This window comes from Lemur catta, chromosome 15, assembly GCF_020740605.2.
Source record: "Lemur catta isolate mLemCat1 chromosome 15, mLemCat1.pri, whole genome shotgun sequence".
Taxonomy (NCBI): Eukaryota; Metazoa; Chordata; class Mammalia; order Primates; family Lemuridae; genus Lemur; species Lemur catta.
Window position 1 is genome coordinate 47,713,314 of NC_059142.1, and position 22,219 is coordinate 47,735,532.

Genomic DNA, 22,219 nt, shown 5'->3' on the forward strand with positions numbered 1-22,219 from the left:
CCTGAGTTTGTTGACACACACTTATCTCTTTTTTAACCATTCTGTCCTGTTCATTGGGAAAGAGGGTAAAGTAAATATTGTAGAGCAATAACCGGGGTGAGAGACAAAAAAATAATAATAAAGTTCAGTTATATAAAGCCTTTGAACACTTTGAAAGCATAGGTTTCAGATGCACAATTAAATGCCTTACATGACATTGCAATAACATATTCAATCAGGATGTTTTAAAAGAATATGAAGTATTAATGAATACGAAATGTGCTCTCAGCTGGTATTTGTCTCCAGGCTTTATGGCTAGAAGGGAGATGGAGGCAATGGCATAAGAGTCCTTTACCCTCTTGCCTCCGAGCTCACTTTTTTCTGTGAAATCTTAACATTACAACCACCTACAGTAAATCTGTGAATAAGATCTTGGTAATGTTTAGAAAAGCACTTTTCCCTTTACTTGTTAAAAAAAAATTAACAGAAATAAAACACTTTCCAGTTCCTTGTTGGTCAGTGATCTGCCCACAAGCAGTCTATACTTTGAATGACACATTTTGGCACATTTATTTGATATCAAGATGAAGCCAAGTTGAATAACATTATGGTCATTCTTAGAATCCCAAAGAGTTAATTCCTCCTCTTTAAATTAGTGGGTTCCCATTTGTGAAGTAAGAATATAAGATACACACAGATTAAAACCAAAACCATTAGTTAGCTAATATGACTACAGTAATTGATTTGTAATAGTAATCCTTCTTTGTCCTCAGTTCAAAATTCCAGAGATGATCATTTGGTATCATAACTATAGTTACTTAAATCCATTTGAATAAATGTTGATGTTATATACAAATTATAAATTTTCAGAGAACTTACTTTGTTTCCCTTTTTTGATAAAATAAAGGTAAAGGCAGCAAATAGCAAAATAATCTCATGATTCTAACTTGAGAAAGTAGAAAAGTTAAAACAATCTTTACTTATGGATACAGAGGTCTGTCTGAATAGCTCCATAAGCAAACCACAAAGACATTTTAAAAGAAAAAAAAAAAAAAACAGGGAAAATCAAGTTTTCCTAATGCTTACCTATTCCCAAGAAGTAAAACTTCACAAATTCTCAAAAGGATATTTGGAGAAGTGTCAGTCTGACAAATAAATTAACAATATTTATGTACATTTCTGGCTTTATTCATCTTTCATTTTTATCACACTAAAATATTATACAGTGGAGTTTAAAAGTTACAATCACTCACTAGGACTACAACATAAAAGATACAATAATTTAGAAATATCTGAATAATATGATAATTTGAACAATGGTGATCAACATGCTTGGCACTGGCTATACATTTTATGTCTTAATGGCCTTATGCAAAATTAAAATTAAAAACAGATTTTAACTTACAGTCAAGAAAATAAGAGAGAAGAACTTAGAAGCACCTTGGATCTACTGGTCTCTTTTTGTCCAAGACAACAGCTAAGAATCCTCCCAAGATTCCTCTACAAATGTTTGCCTCTTTTAAAACTGTTTTTTTCCTGTTGGCTTCTGAAACAGTAATGGTCTGTGTGTACAAAGCCTGCCAATGCATTCTGTTGGTTTTTTCCCCCCATAGCTTTCTTCTTGCGCAATTACTCTTCAGGGAGTGTAATGAATGATTGGCTGAACATGTTACATTGTATTTGTTGTATGTAATTGCCCTAGTTTTTTGGCACACACACAAAAAAGATTATATTTTTAAAAAACTTGACAGTCCTGGGTAAAAGCATATTAACTATTAGCTTCTTCTTTTTTTTTTTTTTTTCCTGGAGACATGGTCTTGCTTTGTCACCAAGGCTGGAGTGCAGTGGCCCAATCGTAGCATAGCTCACTATAACCTCGAACCCCTGGGCTCAAGTGATCCTCCCACTTCAGCCTCCCAAGTAGCTGGGACTACAGGCATGGGCCACGACACCTGGCTAACTTTATTTATATTATTATTATTATTATTACTGTTTTTTTAGAGATGGGCTCTTGCTATGTTGCCCAGGCTGGTCTCAAACTTCTGGCTTCAAGTGATCCTCCTGCCTCACCTCTCAGAGTGCTGGAATTACAAGTGTGAGCCACTGTGCCCAGCCCATATTAGCTTTTAATAATTAAAAATTTGACAGCCAAGCCAAAATAGAATAAATTAAAAAGAAAGTTGAACAGAGAGAGGGAAAATGAGGATAGCTTATCTGAGGAATTAGAATAATCCATATGAGAAACTTTACCAGAAACTTAACTGCCTTTCTGTTAAATGGTTCCTTGTACTGACTGATTCCTATGTGTGAGAAAGTATACTAAGATTTAAAATGAATTCCTCCATTTGCTACTAAAAGCAAACCTATAAAATTGGTACTATCATATTAATATATTTATATACATTCTACAGATTTGAATGGTGGGACTTAAAAGTGAAGTTATTTACAGATACTTAAATAAAGGCAGAGCCAACAGATAAGTCCAGAACAGTGTCTAGACTCCAAGCACCTTCACTCCTAATGAACACTATAAAAATCATGCTAACCAAAACAATGATATCTAATACCCATTTTAAAAGTTTAATAGTGTAAACTAGCTAACAGAAGTTTAATGATTGTGTTACCTTCTTTTTCAGCTACAACTAAATTGGATATTCTCAGAAAGGTAAATAACTACCTTTTATCAACCCTGGAAATCTCATTACAGGATTTTAACTATAATTAATACATTTCTTGGTATGCATGTAGAAGTTAGTAACCATTCATAAAAGTGAAGGATGGAGAAAGGGCAAAGGACTCTGAGACTATTCAAATGATTACCATTTTCATTAGCAATATGGAAATTAATAGTTCCTTTGACTTTAATTATATTCTTTCCTTTATTGTTAGTGATATTTCTCTTCCTCTTCTGCCAAAATCATTACCAAAAGTAAAAGTCCACGAGGTGGAAAATTCCACATCTTTAACCTGGCCCCAATCCCAGACATTAGTGTTAATATTTATTTCAATGGGTGGATAAAACAACTAAAATTATACTATAATACAAATATACACTGCTCTTAATAACTACATTTAAAGGCTTTTTTATTTCCATAATTTCTGTGGTTTGAATGTCTCTTCTAAAACTCCTGTTAAAATTTAATTGCCAATGTAATGGTATTGAGAAGTGGGGCTTTTAAGAAGGGATTAGGTCATGAGAGGTCACCCTCGTGAATGGATTAATGCTGTTATCTTGGGGTTAGGCTCTTGATAAAAGTATGAGTTGGGCTCAATTTTCTTTCTTGTGTGTTTGCTTCTGCTTTTTGCGCTTCTGCAGTGGAATGTGCCTCACCGGATGCCAGTGCCATGCTCTTGGAGTCCTCAGCCTTCAGAACTGTAAAAAATATTTTTTTTCTTTATAAATTACCTAGTCTCTGGTATTCTGTTACAGCAGTGAAAAATAGACTAAGACAATAATTTTAGTGTTTTCAATCTCCAATATGGTACAGTTAGGAGCCTGACACCTACGTTGCAAACCTGTCACTCATTGTCTGCATATCTTGGACATGTTCCATAAAATCCTCAGCTCTCTGTTCCACATTTATAATAGAATTTGGACCTTTTCCATTCTAAGCCCAGGTACATTGACAATTGTGCAGTTCTGCTATAGGGTCAGAGTGCTAAAATTCTCTAGATTTGGACTTATGAACACCCATTTTATATAATGCCAACCCAGCCCTCCTTGTCCTCACACTCTTCTTTACTCTCCTTGAGTCCTTGACTCTACTTCTGTAGTTTTGCTTTCAGCAGATAAATGTACTGTATTAATGAAGAATGAGAGACCACTTGGCAGAAGCTTTCCTCCATGTCTCTATCCTAACTTCCCAGAGGAAACTAACCCAATCCTTTCTAAACTCAATGCCACTCCGCAATCCTTCAATCAAATTCTATTACCTAATCTAAATTCTGGTTCTCTTGGTTATCCTTCTTTATTAACTTCTAATATGATCTCTTCTCTTCTCCCATCTTTTTTCAGACATGCCTAGCAATTACATATGGGAAAATACTTATCACTGTCACTTTTCTTAAGCTACCTTATCTTATAAACTCGATCACCTTCTCACATTTACTGCCCCAATTCCCATTGTATTAGTTTCCTAGGGCTTCTATAACAAAGTACCACAAACTGGGTACCTTAAAACAACAGAAATTTATCCTCTCACAGTTCCAGAGGCTAGAAGTCCAAAATCATGGGCCAGGAACATGATTGGCAGATAAGTCACTTAGTACTGGTCTGCACTCTTAAAACAACTCTAGATCTGGGGTTCTACTGGTGATTCACAGAATTATACTTGAATCCCAAGGCTCCTGCAGAGAGACCATTGTCTGTAGATGGTACATAATCTTGTTGTGGAGAATATGAGTGGGTTTACTCCTATTCCATCATCTTGCTAATATCACTCTCGCCAGCTGATTTTGATGCTGCTGATCAGTGAATCACTAGTCTATAAAAAGTGCAGAGCAAGAGAATAATGTCCTGCACAAAGTAAACCTTCAAGTACTATTACTTTTAGCAATTACTATTTCTAAAATTGAGTTCTTATATAAAGTCTAACAGTGGGAATTGTTTTACTTTTAAAATATTCCAATAAAATGGCAGTGTTGTTTTTTACTCATCTTGATGCTTTCTCCCAATGGACATTATCAATGAAGTTAAGTAATAATTTGTGGGGGAAAAATAAACTAAATTTTCTCAAGCATGTGAGTATCACTGGTTTTACTATTTGAAGCAAAAGAAGTGAGAGATGTAACACATTAGATTTGAGCCTGTGGTTTTACCTTTCTTAACAAAGATGATACCCCAACAATTACCTTTCCTAGAGGTTTCATTTCACAATCTCTGTTCATCCTCCTCCCAGTTATCCCAGTTACCAATAAAATTTACTTTCAGAATAAGAGATAACAGGATTTTCTGACTGCCATTTAGAGAGTGCCTAAGGAGTTTCAAATTTTGTGGCTCCTCAAAGGGACCAAAGCAGGGATTTAAAACTGGCGGTTTAGAATCCAGCTGCATGCTTTTGTCCACCACACTATTCCTGTCCTTTCTAACCTCTGGCTTTTCTGCCTTCTTTAGTTTGGTGAATGGCTGAGCCTGTCTTCTAGCTCATACCTATTATTGTTTCATTCGACCTCTTGCACCCTGTTGCATCCTCATTATTTTCCAAATGAAATAGCACTTGAGTGACTTTGGCTCAGTAGAGTTCAGCTCTGGCTTCTTAAGAGTGCCTTGCCGGCCTCTGCCACTGCTCAAGCAGCCTTACTCCACCGCTTTCTGGGAGTAGGAAGGTACCCCTTCAGCGCAACCCTCTGCTGCCATCTGGTGGTCAAGAGGTTTCACCCATCTCTACTAGACACAGTGGGCATCCGCAGCTTGCATTGTGCTGCTTCCACTTGGCAGGATTAGAAAGTGTGTCTCATGGTTACTGAGATTCTAAAAAAAAATTACCTTAATTACAAAGTTAGAGCTAAAATGCTTTTGAATACTTTTCAACAAAAAACCTTGTCATTGTGACATTTCCACTGTGAAATTCACTGTCTCCCAGCATAGAGCTCTGAATTTAAATTATAATTTGTTATAAATTTTTTGACCCATGAGACAAAAAAGATCAAGAAACTTCCAGTGGCTTTCTATACACTTCTTGATTCTTTTCTCAGTTGTCTGCTATATAGTTTTTGTGTTCTCAGCTGCATGGAAATGTCCATGATGGCCAAGATCCTAGGTTTGCATCTTACAATAACTATATATATATATATATATATATAAATAAAATGATTTTAATAGCCATAAGTCAAATAGTACCAGTAGGATTTTTTAAAAAGATCTTTCTTTGAATTTCAAAATGTAAACAAACCTACATAGACTTGTGGATCTGCTACACTGTTTACAGATAGTTTATGTTTATCTGGGACACCTACTTCTAATATTCATAACGTAGGCTTGTAAATAGTGATGGGCAGCCCCCTCCAAAAAGTGCCTAGTTCCAAACTAGGAACCTCATTAAGAAATGACTTAATAGCAGATAAATAACTTTACAAGAAGATAGATCACAAAATATTCAAAAGATAACCTAAGATTAATTCAAAATGGCTCTGAAACAAGAGAAGCATTCAAATATACACAGAGAGACCTTTAGAATAGTTTGCAGATAGTATCTATCAAACTGATAGGATATATTTATTAAAAATTAAAGTTGAAAATACCTCTCTACTACCTCAATCTGAGTAAACTAGAGTTAAGAACTTAACTCCCTTTGAGCACAGAGTATGAAACATTACCTGTGTATGGAAACACTACAGAAAAGTGTTAAAGATAACTTTGCCACTGACATCTTTGCGTAAATGAACTGAATCTATTTTCAACCTAAATCTATGCATTAATTCAGTATTTTCAAATGAGGGTAATTTTGTCTCCCCCCTGCCCCAAGACATATTGGCAAAGTCTGGAGACATGTTTGGCTGTCACTAGGTTGGGGTGGGGAGTTACTGGCATCTAGTGGAAAGAGGCTAAAGATGCTTCAAATATCCTGCAATGCACAGGACATCCCCTCACAACAAAAAAGTATTCAACAGGACATCCCCTCACAACAAAAAAGTATTCAATTCAAAATGTTAATAGTATCTAGGTTAAGATACCCTGCATTAAATAGTCTTAAATTATTTTGGTGCAAAACAGATTTCCTAAAGAGCAATATAGTATATTTTGAACAGTAAAGGGGAGGTGGTAAAACATAATTATTCTCCAGTAGAATGTTATTTGGATTAGATTTTGATATACTCCTTCGGTAGCACCATGCCTTTTTAAAGACCACCCCTCATTTGCATCTTTAGGTCTTTAATAGTAACACCAATTTTTTCCATTACCTCCTCATCCCCTCTCCCAAAATAAACTGTTTTATTTTCTATCCTGGCTGAGTGGAGGGCAGGTTTCCCATTGTACTGGGTTGAATAGTCTCCTCAAAATTCATGTCCTTCCTGGAACCTCAGAATGTGTGACCTTATTTGGAAATAGGGTCTTTGCAGATGCAATAAGATGAAGTCGTACTGAGGTAGAGTGGGCTGTAAATCCAAAATGACTGGCCACTTGAGAAGACACATGACAAATTCACTGGGAAGATGACCCTGTGACAGACTAGAGTTAAGCACCTACAAGGTAAGGCACATCAAGGATTTCCAGCACTGCCAGAAGCTAGGAAAAAGGCATGGAAAGGATTCTCCCTCTGAGTCCCCATGAAGGAACCAACCCAGACAACACCTTGAATTTGAACTTTTGGCCTCCACAACTGGAAGAGAACAAATTTCTGTTGTTTTAAGCTACTCAATTTGTGGTACTTTGTTACAGTAGCCCTAGAAAACTAATATATTCACTTTGATAGTTATTACTTCATAGGCCAAGGAAAAACAATGTGGCAGTTGTGCCAACTCCCATGTATATCTATTCCATTACAAATTCACAGACTAGAAACATGAACACCAGAGGAGTCTACAGACCAATGGACTCACTATGAACTAGACTGAGGCTAGGATTTTAATTATTACCTGGACCCCAAATGGCCCCCACTCTGATAGAGGGACCATGACGATGCTTTGGATTTCTGTGTCAAACAGACCTTGAAATGTTCGGGCATTCTCCCTTCTCCAGGGTACAGTTGTCTGAGTTAAAGCTTATAGATTCCTGTTCAAGACCAGATTGGGCAACATAGCAAGACCTGTTTCTAAAAAATGAAAAAAAAAAAAAAAAAATTAGCGAGGCATGGTGGTGCACATCTGTAGTCCCAGTACTCAGGAGGCTGCGGTCACTTGAGTCCTGGAGTTTGAGGCTGCAGTGAGCTATGACTGTGTCACTGCACTCCAGCCTGGGCAACACAGTAAGAACCTGTCTCTTAAGAACGGGAAAAAAATTATTCCTTTGGAGGAGATCTGGGCGAATAGATACCATATATACTTGCCATGATGTTGCTGGGTTCCTCCTAGGACCCAACTTTGAATGGGTTGTAGGTACAAAAACTTGCCTCAGATCCAAAAACGGGATATGGATCATGATCTTTTTGTTGAGGCAATTCCCCTCAACCTCCTGATCATCCATCACTGATTTGACTGTAAAGATTGAGTACTACCCCCTTGATGTCCCACTCACATGGCCCCTAGAAATGCAGTGATCTATTAAGTATCTCCATAACTGTGGCTCACTGTCATAGCTGTTGTCATAAATGAACATGGTCTGACGTTAAGGCAGTCAAAAGAGATTTTATTTGGTAACTACTAACATTAGGGAAAAGAGCTGAGTTCCCTTCTGATTTTTGAAGAGGTGATTTGGGTGTTTTAAAGGGAGAATAAGGGAAGGGGGATTGCAGGGGCTCAGCTGAGTTAGAGAAGTAAAAAAGTACAAAGTGTTGGTCAGTGTAAATGTGATTAGGCCAGCTGTGCCAGCTGACAACTATCAAAATTAGGACTCTATCCTTCCACAGAGACTGGGAGACAGAGGCCTTACCCTTCTTTATGACTACATTTAAAAGGAATGGCCCTCGGGGCCTTGAGAGAGAAGGTTTTAGTTGCAAGAGACACATATTTATAAGCCCTTTTTAGTAAATGCTCTAAGAAAAAGAGGTCAGGAGCCTATCAGGTGTTGGTTAGAATAGTGAATTTTTCTAATAACATTGAGCTTTCTCAGATAGGCTTTATAATGGGGTGGGGGGCGGGGAGAAGTAGTGGTGGTCATCCTAGGGACATGACCTTATGCTGCTAGAAATCATGCTAAAGTTGGGTCAAGTCTCTCAGTGCAGGGGTTTGGACAGAGCTGTTATGTGCCAAGAGTTCTGCAGTTCTGTTTTACAATAATTATGTCCACCTGGTTTCTGGTAATTAAGCTCTGCCACATAATCTCTATTATTCAGGATTTTATCATACTCATTGCTTTCCATGAGCCCAGTGCTATAATGGCATTACTTATCATCAGCTCATAGGACAGCCACCACTAACTTTGGAGTGATGTGGGTATGCCCCTCACTACATTCCTTGTTGCTTTGAATTTAGTCATCTACTGTTTTTCAGCCTCATATAGTAAATCCACTCAAGCATGCCTGATTTGCTGAGTCATATCATTCTTTTTTCCATCACGTACCATGGCTTTTCAACATTTATACATGGCATTGTGTGGGCCATTGCTTTCTGCATGTTTCTGGAAACCGTATTAACAATATGTTCACACCGCAGGCTGTTAAAAATCCTGTAAGCCAGAAGAGTACTCCTGCATAAACTCTTATCCAACTTTACATTCTGTTCCACTTGATCAAGCACCCTGAGAATCCAGTCCCGTGTATATTCTCCTAGCTATTGTAGGCAGACATGGTTAGGTCCTGTAGCTTTTACGTGGTAAAGTCCCTTTCTTCCTTTAGCAAGACCAGCACAACTCTGGCCAAGATATTTTATTATTTAACCCTTGTTATTGGAGCAAATCCTAGAATGGGGCATGTATTAGCTTCCTAAGGCTGCCCTAAGAAGTTGAAAACTGAGTCCTGTTTTCTGGTAAAACTCTCAAGAGCTGGAGAAGCAAGTTCTTTATTCCTGAAGGGGTATATAGACGGTTCATTACAGTATCCACTAGAACCTGGAACAATGGGCCATTCTATGGAACTAGAGTAGAGAAGTAGAGGATTTGGAGTGGCTAACTCAGTTTCCAAACTAGAGCACTTTTCTGTCTGTACAGTAAAATTCATTTTTTTTTTTTTTTTTTACTAAATAGTACCATATACAGGGATTTTGGTGGTCTATCTTCTGACTCTGTGATACTAACTTGTTTCTCTAGAACTCTTCAGTTGCCTGCTTTATATCTCTACATTATCAAGCCTCCAAGAGATGGCTTACCTTTTAAAGTTGTTTTCCTCTTTTCTAGCAGTGCTTTCTCAAGGAAGCCATCTGGTCCTGTGTACTTTACAATTTCCTTCTTTTCAGTTCTTCAGCAGCTAATGCTTTGGTACACTGGGTTCTGTTCTCAGAATTGACTTACTCTGGGTAAGACCCCTGCCTTCTGGCATGTACCTCAATTAATGTTACCTATGTTTCACTATGGCTAGAACCTTGTTGCACTTTTTACTCTACTCCTTGACTCTCAGCTTATGAATGGGCTCCAAAACTAACATTGCTTTCAATGTTTATTTCCTTTGCCTACTGAACATCTCCACTTGTATATCTGATGAATATCTCAAACTTAACAAGTCCAAAATTGAATTCCTGATCTTTCTGCTACATCCTCAAACCTGAACTTTCGGTGTTTTTTTTTCCACTTGATTATATTAATAGAAGATAGGGTCAGATAATAATTTCTACTCTTCCAGTAGCTTAGACAAAACAAAACTGAAAAAACTATGGAGTCACTGACTCTCTCCCACATCCCATACCTCTACCTTCTCTATACTTCTTACCACCCATCATCTCTCGCTTAATAAATAGCATTGGCCTCCTAACAGGTCTCCCTTACTCCACCCCCTCGCATCCCATTTATTTATTTATTTTGTTTTCAGTATTCTTTGAGTATCCATTTATCTTCAACACAGCAACTAAATTCTTTCTGTTCGAAAATGTCTAATGACTCACAGAACCCTCCAGTGACTTCTGATCTCACTGAAAATCCATAAAATGTCCATAAGGATCTCTTTGGTAACTCTCTAATCCATCTTCTACTAGTATCCCCCTTGATCAGTTAGCTCAAGCCTCATTGATCCAGTTTCTGTCTGAACCATGCAACTCATAGTCTGCCTCAGGGCCTTTGTACTTGCTGTACCAGCTCACCTTCTCTGTGTGGCCTCACCACTCCAAGACTCCGTGTCTCCCCTCTCCCCACCAATTTAACACATTATATATTTTATTTAAGCAAGTGGTTTGTCTTGCTCTCTTATAATAAAAGCTCAACGAGGGCAGAGATTTTTATCTATTTCAATGTCTCTTGTGCTTGGAACAACACTTGACTCAAAACAAATATTTGTGAATATACAAATAATAATGAAAAGCAGTCTTTGTTTGAACCTTAAAGACTTTGGGAACTATCATGCATGGCTCTAAAAAACTATCTAGTGCCTTGATTTGGTGAAGGTAAATTCTAAAGCCTACATACTTGGTGCTTAGAGTCATCCTTTTTGGTTCTATTTCTTTAACCCAAATAATGGCTGTTATCTACATATATCTAAAGACCTTTCATTTGTGGCTTTGTAGGAAAAGTTATTCTCTTAGCAGAAGAGCAAATGACAGTACTTTTTACTCTTGACTACTTCTAAATTTTGAACTATGCTGCAAGTATTACCTATTTATTAAAGAATTAAAACATCCTAAAGAACAAAAGACATTCTATAAAAAAGACATCTGCACCCGAATGTTCATAGCAGCACAATTCACAACTGCAAAGATGTGGAAACAACCCAAGTGCCCATCAATACATGAGTGGATTAATAAAATGTGGTATATGTATACCATGGAGTACTACTCAGCTATAAGAAACAGTGGTGATATAGCACCTCTTGTATTTTCCTGGATAGAGCTGGAACCCATTCTACAAAGTGAAGTATCCCAAGAATGGAAAAATAAGCACCACATGTACTCACCATCAAATTGGTTTCACTGATCATCACCTAAGAGCACATTTAGGAATAACATTAATCTGGTGTTGGGCAGATGTGGGGGGGGGCATTATATACATACATAATGAGTGCGATGCGTACCGTCTAGGGGATGGACACACTTGAAGAAGCTCTGATTCGGGCGGGGAGGCAAGGGCAATATACGTAACCTAAACTTTTGTACCCCCACAATATGCTGAAATAAAAATTAAAGTTATTAAAAAAAAAGAATTCTCCAAAAGCATTTAAAAAAAAAAGAATTAAAACAAATATCTTTAAAAATTAACAGATATGACACTAGAATTTAGTGTATCTTACCAACTTTTAAAGCTTAACCAAGAATAATTTTGATCTCAATCACAAATTTGATTTCACATGCATTGATGTGTGAGAATTTGAATGTAGTGAAAGCAAATATCAACTATATAATAATTACATAATATTATGAATAGTATAATTTGGCCAAAGAAATTACCAGTCAATACATAAACAAGAGACCTAGCACTCAATACTTTTTCCCACAATTACATGATAAAGATATGTTAATGAATAGTAATTAGAAAAGGTGATCTAAAACAATAATGGTATCATTCTGTCAGTAAAATGACCATAATAATATTGTGGTTAATGACACTTATAAGAATTAAGAAAAAGAAAGGGAGGTAAAATTGCAACCCAGGTGAGGGATTCATTTTAATTAATTAACATTACACTTTAGTCATAACACAGAACTTGGAATGTTTCTATTATCATAAGTTTAGATGAAATGGAACAATAAGACTTAAGTGGTATCTTGTTTTCCGGGAAAATACTGGGTTGCAAAAACCTGCAACTTAATTAGCACCCATCTCTTGGTCTTGTTACAAAGAGGTAAACTTTGGTAGCCTGAGACAATCCTCTTATTAGCAAACGTGTAACAATGGGAAGGTATATATGTAGACATGGAGAAAATAATTACTGTATTGATACTGTATTTATGCAAGAATCTTGTACATGTGTTGCTCAACAACATGGATTCATTCTGAGCAATGCATCATTAGGGGATTTTGTATCATTGTCTGAACATCATAGAGTACATTTACACAAACTTTGACAGACGGTAGATGGTGTAGCCTACTACACATCTAAGCTATACGGTATAATCTATTGCTCCTAGGCTACAAACATGTATAGCATATTACTATACTGAATACTACAGGCAACTGTAACACAATGGTATTTGTGTACCTACGCATAATACAGTAAAAATATGGTATTATTAACATAATCTCACAGGACCACCATTGCATATGTGGCCCATCGATAACCAAAACATTGTTATGCAGCGCATGACTGTATTTATACAAGTGTGGTAGCATGTCTTATAATAAGGTAGTTTTGTGTATGCTGTTTATTTTTAAGATGATTGAAATTCTTGAGAACTTGATTTGTTTAATTTAAAAAGGCAATTAATTTATTTGATTTGCAAGAGTTGTTTAGGCACTTGGTTAGTTAAATTTAAAATACTGCCTAAGTGTTTGAATCAAATTTGTTAAAAAAATTCTAAGGAAACTGAAAAATATGTAAACAGTGTTAAATATTTGGGAATAATTTAATGTGTTATATGTAATAAAGTGTAAGTGAAAGTTACCACTTTATATTTACACAAAATACACTTGAGATAAAAACGATCTATAAATATACCTAAGTTTAAAATTTGAATATGAATTAAAATACGAAGTAACTATCAAAGTTCCTTCTGCACTTGAAGACTTCCCTCAGATACTTAAAAAAATAATTACTAGTAATTTTATTGCCATATTTTTGCTTCATTTTTAATGAGCCACTCATTCAATTATCAATATTAAATAACAAAGAATCCATTTCAATATACAAAATGAAAGATCTGTCTTAAATTTTCAACTCATAGCTTATTACTAATATAATCATATTTATTTTTCTTAAAGGGCAGCATTAAGAACTTCTTACATATAACACAATATAAATAAAAATAAGGAAACTTTTACTGTATAAGAATAGCTGATATAAAAATTATTCACCTGAGAATAAATTCTTTCATTTTATCTACTATGCTATATCAAGAAAGAAAATGAAAAATTCAAAGTTACCAATATTAAAAATACATTAAGGATAAGCATTTCTATTTTTAAAAAATTAATGACTATTTTTATGTTACATGAAAATACAGTATGATATTTTAACAAATTCAGAGCACAATCAGAATCAAATGTTGAGTGACAAACATAACAACAATAAAAAACATAACACTTACCCTAAGTAGAATTATTTGTGCTCCTATGAAACGCTATAGGTACTACTAGCAAAGCATCTGTCATATTGCAGCTAGCTATATAAGGATCTATCTTCCTTCTACGAGATTGCAAACTCTTAGAGGGCCAAAACTGACAGTTATCCTTTTATCCAAAGAATCCATTCCTCGAAACATAGTCACTAAAATGTTTGTTGAATTAAATTACTCTAAAAGTGCTTTAATGATTAAAACCAAAATACTGACAAGATAATTTGTGCCAATTTAAAAGAAAAAATGCTTTTAAAGAAAAGCAAAAGCCTCATACTGTGAATATACTGGGAAAAAAATTAAGAGCTCACAAAGTAAAATGTAAAGTACAGTCATCATAATGTTTTTTCATTGTTACCAACTGATTGGTTTCTAACTGCTGAACTTTGTCTTATTAGTCAGTAACCATATAGTCACCAAGTAAAGCCCGGCCTTTACTCTACTTCTATTAATAAAATTCGATCACAGATGAAAAATATAAGATAGGCAATGCTGTTGAGCCAACTTTTACCTAATATATGCATTTATTAAAAGTTTTGAGATTAATAATTTAAGAGAGTTTAAAATAAAGTGATATATGTTCAAAAATATGAACTGTACACTGTAAAAAATCTTCATATTTGACTTTCTGTCTCCTTTGCTTCCCAGCTCACTTACCCTTGCTTTCTTAAGTATTAGTTAAATTATATCTCTTCTGAGTCAGAAAGATTTTGTTGCTGTGAAAAAAGGAACAGTTCTATGAATAATTTAATTGATGACCAAAATATATTCACTTTGAGTATAAAATTTAAAAAATTAATTTGAATGCCTTTTAAAAAATGTTTACAAGATCATGTGTTCATATACAATAATAGTAAAGTAACCAAATGAACACAATAGATAAGAACATGATTATGATCAGTCAGCATAATCTCAACTTTAACTTTGCAGGAAAAAAGTTTACTTTGCACCGATTACACATTCACAAATGTAAAGTGAAAATGACCAAATCTACATGTAAAAGCAGGTAATTTTCTATGTTAGTCATGTTCTATTTTAAGATAATACATCTTTCTTAGGATGGTCAGGTTAAAAAAAAACTACCTTTTTTAGTGACTGTTCTAGTAAACTATAGGTACAGTTTTGTTGCTTATATTAAGTGTTCAAGGTTACACATAGTTACAAAAACACATCCCAAAAGAGTGGCTCCTAGGCATGTCTATGAATATCAGATACTAAAGATATCTTTTTAAATTTACGGCACCATTTAGCAATGATTTACTTAGAAAATAAAATGTGCTATTTATTAATCTATCTATAAAGGTAAAGATGTTCTTTCAAATGTGTCTTTATTATATTCATCATGCAGTAAATGTAAAGGTATAAAAGTGAGATTCTCGGGTAAAGAACCTGAAATTATAATTTGGTATCATAAAGCCAGCTACTTGCCAACTAAATCTTACAAGGAGAAATAACTTAGCTCTTGGTTATAAAATCCAAGCAGGGACTTGTAAAATGGCTCATTTAGATTAGTTAGAAGACCTCTTAGCTAGTTAAACAGTTATCTTTAGGACAGTGTATAGCAATTGCCAGAGCAATGGGGGAAATATCAGTATTATACCTTATACTGAGAAAGGAACACTGTTCTAAATCAGCTGCTAGAGCCTAAAATCACATCAGAGCTAAAAGTTCATTGTGTTTTGGCTACATTAAAGAATTCATAACTTCATTAAAAGGGTTTGGTTAAAGTAACTCTGTACCAAATCTTTTTGCTGTTGCTGTTGTTTTTAAGTCTCTGCAATGCAATAATCACATTCCCAATATTTTTGTTTTGCAAAGCTAATACTTGTACTCATTTGGTTGAAATATAATGTCAACTAGTATTACTTATACTGTATTATACCTATAGGCCATACATGGGTTCTACAAGGAATTATTTCTAAGATTATATTAAACATACTCTGAACTCTTGTCACAGTGAAATTCTGGTTCTTATTAAAGTGAATTATGTACATTCCAATTTTGATTCTTAATTTAACCCCTGAAAGAGTTTATTTATATCCCACCATGTTTCAAAGTGAGTACATGGTGAGTTACTAAATAAATCTATACGCTGATCAACTTAAAACTCTATAGAGGAAAAGAGATTCAAATAATAAAGTTTACCGATAAAAATAATTACCCAAATTATTTTACTCAAGAATAAAATTAAATGTACACTTTGCAAGGAAGATGACAAAAAATTTATATCTTCCATGACTGGTAGGGGAGAAGGTATATCTTAATTCCTCCCCCTCTAGATATTTCTGTCATTCTAGCCACAAACAGTCAAAGAATCAGACTATTAAATAATAAGATTCTATATACAGTCTTCCTTTAATTATAATAATTAAAATGCCTCTGAATTTTACTCTAAGTGAAAGAAATATAACTTCATGTATCTAATTTACCTATGTCTAAAGTCACCTAATAAATAGAACAAGGTATCATTTCATTTATGATTGATGATTGCCACCTAGATGTCACTGCTCTCAAACCTCTACATTGAGATTTTCTAGTGTTGACATTTGAGCTTTTAAGGATGACAACTTCCATTCAAAGTTTCTTTTAGAAACAGAAAAGGAGAAGCAAGAAACTTTCACATTGCTTTATGTCTCTTTTCTATGTACTAGTTTCGTTATTAGTTTGTTATTTATATTGGGACATTACTTATATAACAAGATGGTATAAACTTTTAATAATAAAGATAACTACTCAAAACAAAATTATTCTATTACTATTCCTTTAAATCATAAACTCAAAAGCACTGTTTTTGAAAGGTAAAGATGACATACAGACTACAGTTCAGTATATTTCAAATACAAACATGCAGGTCCCCTTAATTATACATAAATTTTATTTAAAGAAAAGCAAAAACACAACCACAGCATTTCAATTAAGAAGGTTAAAAAATTCCCAAGTGCTTTCATGGTTCTCCAGTTACCATTCAAATAGTAAACTTTTAAACCAAAGTTAAAATAAAAGAAGAAGAAATGAGTTCAATGGGAAAACTGAACAATACAAATTCAAAACACTACTCTGTCTTCTTGTGTTCTTTCCCACCAAAGTGTGCTGTTTAAAGTTCCACAAGTATTATCTTCTTCCTCCTGTTCTTTAGTGAGTTCTACAAAAACCTAGACACAAGGAAATAAATGAACATGGTATTCTGTCTCTCAGTTATCTCAAAGAACTTTTAACTAAATCAGAAATGGTATAAGCTGTATCTTATCTACATTAATAAGTATTAAAAGATTTACTGATAATAATATTCAAATAAGTTATATCTATTAATTATATGCAAAGAGATTCTATTTTGGAGAATTAATAGATTATGTTTTTAAATAATGACTCATATTTAAACAATGTAATTTCAGATATGCTAATATGAAATACCACTATCATGACTCAGTTTCTTTACCAAACTGAAAAGGCTGAGCTATTCAAAATAAGCAAATGGCAATTAGCTTGATTTAATCATTGTGTATTATAAACATGTATCAAAAGATCACATTGTACCCTATAAATGTATACAAATGATTTGTCAATTAAAATATTAATTTTAAAAATAAAAGTATAAAAACAAAATTAACAAATGAACCTAAAGTTGTTTAAAATTTTACAAAATTCAAGATTATTCTGTAACAATTTGTCTCTGGTTTACAACCTCTCCCACTCTCCAATATAAACTTAAATAACTAAAATTAGATCTTTTCTTTTATAAAATAATTTTAAAAAATTTAACTTTATAGTACCTGTTCCAATGTTGCTTGAGAAAAGCTATATTCTTCAATGGCAAAAGTATGTTTAGCTATTAAAATATAAAAAAAGTATTTTACTTATTCATTTTTTTTAAATAAAATGATCATAACTACTAAGGTGGCTAACAATCTGTTTTTTTTTCTCTGTAATCAACTCATTTGAAGCTGCCAAAACATGTTACTTTTCCCATCTTACTTCCTTTCTCTTCCCCACATACACAGTTCTTCTTACAGCCCTAAGCACTGTTTAATGTTACTTGTCTTATTTTACCTTTTCTAATTATCTCCTCCTTCCCCTCCTCTAACTTTTTTCCTTGTTATTCTTTTCTTTCATGTTTTCTTTTGATCCCTGCTCTCTATCTCCCATCCTCCAACTTCACTGTAGCCTACTTTTGCCTCTTGAACTAGATTCTAGATATTGGTCATAATCTCCAGAAACTTTTCTAGTAATTTCAGATTCTTTTGTAATCTAATCTAACATTAAATCTCATTCCTTTAATTCTCCCTAATTACTTCAGGTGTTCTCTTTAATCATAAAGAAATCACAAGGAAAGCAGAAACTTTACTTGACTATGTGAACACATGTATTACAGGCACAAAATAATTAATTAGTGCTCTTAGCTCAAAAAACCCCATAAAAAACATTAACCAATAGCTGTGATGAGGCTGTGTGGAGTATCAAGAAATCTTTCTATATTTAATATTCACATAAAGAATGATCATAAAAATCCTATAGTTATTTTGAAAAGTATTATTAATAATAAACCTTATATATAAATACAGGTTGTTTCACAGTTTATAAGTGCCATAAAATAACCTGTATATGAACATTTGACCCATTCAGGGACTTACCTTTCTCTACTGTCACAGCATATATATTTATCCTACCTACCATTTATTTTAAAATGTCAAGATTCAATAAGCTTCCTTAAAACTCTGGGGAATGGCCACCATCCTGCACTAAGAATTCTCTCTCCTGCTGCCACTAGAGTCTTAACAGTGTTGCTACTTCTATAGCCCATAATGAAATAAGGATTCAAGAAACTCAATGCTCCTGCTGCTGGACTGAACTGCAGAGAGATAATTAAACTGACTTTTCTCATAGATGCAATTTGATAAACTGTGTCAATGCCCACTACAGACTGTAAAGGTTTACACTATAAAACAGCTAATCTATAAAATCCCTACAGCGTTAGTATTTATTGTTACCTTAGACTAATATCTTATTTACCATAGTTTATATGAACTGAGCCACAGTTTTAAACTTCTTAAATAAAATTATTTCATAACCAAGAGCTACCATAACATGTTTTCCAAACACTTACCTTCTTCCAGCTTAGAAAAAGATTGTGAAAGGGACTGAACATCTTCCTTAGGAATTTTATAGGCCAAAATAGAAGAAAAACTGAAAAAAAAAGATAAAATATAAAAAAACTAAAAAATTACTGTGTTCTAAAGCTAAAGTTCAAAATTAAATTAATAATTTGTTTTGATGTTTGAATAAAAATTATTTGAAATGATAAAATATTTCCATGCACAATGAAATAACTCTATCATTACTACTAAATAAGAACTTTAAAAAGCTTAAATACTACTGAATACTGAAAGATCAAACACTAAGGCAGATATAAAACTCCAGCCATCAGACTTCATTAGTCCAGTATTGGTGATAATATAGATATTTTAAGATATATATGTATATGAATGAAAAAATAATTTTTCTCTTAATCTTTAATATAATAAACTTTTACGATTATTGCTCTATAAAGAAATACAAATACATTTTAAAAGAGTTTACCTCTCTTGGCGGCTCGCATTTGGGAAAATATACTGAATTTCTCTTTGAAGGCGGTCTATTTCTAGGTTTTCTATCCAGTCCTTTAATTTAATTTCCAAAAAGTAGCCCTTTCCAAATTTACTCTTTAGATGTTGTACTGTCCCAATGCATCTGAATTGTCAAAAGAAAGCTCAGATAAAAAATGACTTGATAGTTTCAAAGAATAATTTCTCACTTAAATCTCTAACATTTTTTAAAAATATACTCTTACATTTACAAAAAGGGCTGCAAAGATAACACAGTATTCCCACACACTCCTCATCCAGTTTCAGTTTTCCTAATATTCTCATCTTCTATTACCATGATACATTTGTCAAAAGTGAGAAATTGGCAAGGAGCAGTGGCTCACATCTGTAATCCTAGCATTCTGGAAGGCTGAGGCGGGAGGATCACAGCCTGAGCAAGGGCAAGACCTTGTCTCTACTAAAAATAGAAAAAAATTATTTGGGCAACTAAAAATAGAAACAAAAAAAATAGCCAGGCATGGTGGCAAGCGTCTGTAGTCTCCGCTACTGGGGAGGCTGCGGCAGGAGGATAGCTTGAGCCCAGGAGTTTGAGGTTGCTGTGAGCTAGGCTGACACCACAGCACTCTAGCCTGGGCAACAGAGTGACACTCTGCCCGCCTCCCCCCCCAAAAAAAAGAAAAACTAAACTCCAGACTTTATTTGTATTTCACCAGTTTTCCACTGGTATTCATTTTCTGTTCCAGGATCTATATACCACATTGCACTTAGTTGTCATGCCTTGGTCTCCAATGGTAGGTAATAGTTTCTTACTCTTTCCTTCTTTTTCATGACTTTGATGGTTTTGAGAAGTACTAGTCAGACGTTTTGGTAGAATGTCCCTTGATTTGGATTAGTCTGATGTTTTTCTCATTAGACTTGGGTTACAGATTTTGGAGAGAATACCAGACAGCTGAAGTACCCTTCTCATCACATCATATCAGGTAGTACGTGATATTTATACAACATTGCTTAGTTAAGGTATTAATAGTATTTGTCAGGTTTCTCAACTATAAAGTTTATTATTTTCCTTTCTGTACTCTATTCTTTAGAAGAGATTAGTGAAGTCCAGCCCAAACTTGGGTGGTGGGAGATTAAGCTTCCCCTCCTGGAGGGGATAATATCTACACATATTATTTGGATTGTTTTGTAAGGAAGATTTATCTCTTCTCCCACATTTATTTATTTAATCATTTCTTTAAGTATTAATGCATACATTTATTTTATACTTTGTTTTATAATCCAATACCTAATGCCTAACAATTTTTTAAAATAACAAGTATCATACCTAAAAATAATATTCCAAGTTACTGAAATATTAAGTCAATTCCAAATTCAAAGTAGCCAGACACATGTTAGAAAAACTTAACATATTTGCACGTAATTCTATAGAAAGCTAACTGATTCAAAAACTCAAAAAAAATTTTTTTTAACATTTAATATGTATAAGTTTTTGAAATGATGATATTTGAAATCTACTACCAATCTCCTTCCCTAAATGGCATGCTATTTAGACATTTACCTTAACTGTCCAGACACCATGATAGCCACTCGGTCACAGACAGCCTCTGCCTCCTCCATATAATGAGTGGTTAGAATAGCAGCCCGCTTTTTATTTTTAAATGCCGTTCGAATTGCTCTCCTATAGATCATAAATAAAATAAAAAGAGAGGAAAATGAAAACATGTTTGTTAATGAAAATATTGGGTTTTTAAAAATCCAACTATCTGGTTAATCTGGTTAATTAAAACTTACTAAATACCAATGGCTGTGGTTATTATATCCTGCCCAACTATGATTTTCTATTCTAATTTATTTTCCCTTAGTTTTGAAAGCTTGTCAAATGGAAAGAAATTCCATGATTTCAAATGTTTATGTAGGTTAAAATTATGATAAATAATGAAATACAAAAATTGATTATCTTTTCATGTTATAACAAAAATAGTCATAGAATCATAAGGAAACTTTGACATGCATCCAAACCAAACCTTATACTTTATAGACACAGAAATCAAGGCTCAAAGAATTGTTCAACTAATAAGTACTTTAAATTACAGTCATGCACCATAATGACATTTCAGTCAACAATGGACTACATATACAATGGTGGTCCCAAAAGATTATAATACTATATTTTTACTGTACCTTTTTTAGGTTTAAATACACAAATACTTACCATTGTGATACAACTGCCTACAGTATTCAGTATAGTAACATGCTGTACAGGTTCGAAGCCAAGGAGCAATAGGCTATACCATATAGGCTAGGTATGTACTAGGCTAGACCATCTAGGTTTTTTTAAGTATACTCTCTGATGTTTGCTCAACAACGGAATCCACTGATGCATTCCTCAGAACATACCTTTGTCATTGGGTGACCCATGACTGTACCAGAAAGAGTTCTAACACAAATTTAAGACATTATGACGAGAAAGGTAATTTATATGTTAAATGACTAGGAAAAAACCTTTAAAAAACTATTTAGACAGCAGGACTCTTTATTGTAAGAATTACCCATATCTTTATTTCTGTTCTGGAATATATAAAATATTATGAACACTTCACATACAATATGATAAAGTTTTAAAAGAAAATCTCTAGACAACTAAATATTTAATTTTTAATTACTCTTTTATCCTTTGTATAGGATTTTAAATCAGGTTGTACATATAACTAATATAA

At 33.9% G+C, this 22,219-nt stretch overlaps 1 protein-coding gene across 4 annotated transcripts in view; it reads right to left on the reverse strand.

Annotated features, from left to right (window-relative positions):
* Window positions 1-16,775: 16,775 nt before the first annotated feature.
* Window positions 16,776-22,219, reverse strand: part of ABCA5 (ATP binding cassette subfamily A member 5) — a 78,805-nt gene continuing 73,361 nt past the window's right edge. For all 4 annotated transcript variants that reach the window (XM_045569524.1, XM_045569523.1, XM_045569526.1 and 1 more), the window contains 5 exons: window positions 21,061-21,180; window positions 19,498-19,647; window positions 19,025-19,104; window positions 17,694-17,749; window positions 16,776-17,075 (listed from right to left, as the gene is read on the reverse strand). In XM_045569524.1, coding sequence (XP_045425480.1) covers window positions 16,968-17,075; window positions 17,694-17,749; window positions 19,025-19,104; window positions 19,498-19,647; window positions 21,061-21,180 — 514 coding nt within the window. In that variant the 3' untranslated portion in view covers window positions 16,776-16,967. The remainder of the gene's footprint in view (window positions 17,076-17,693; window positions 17,750-19,024; window positions 19,105-19,497; window positions 19,648-21,060; window positions 21,181-22,219) is intronic.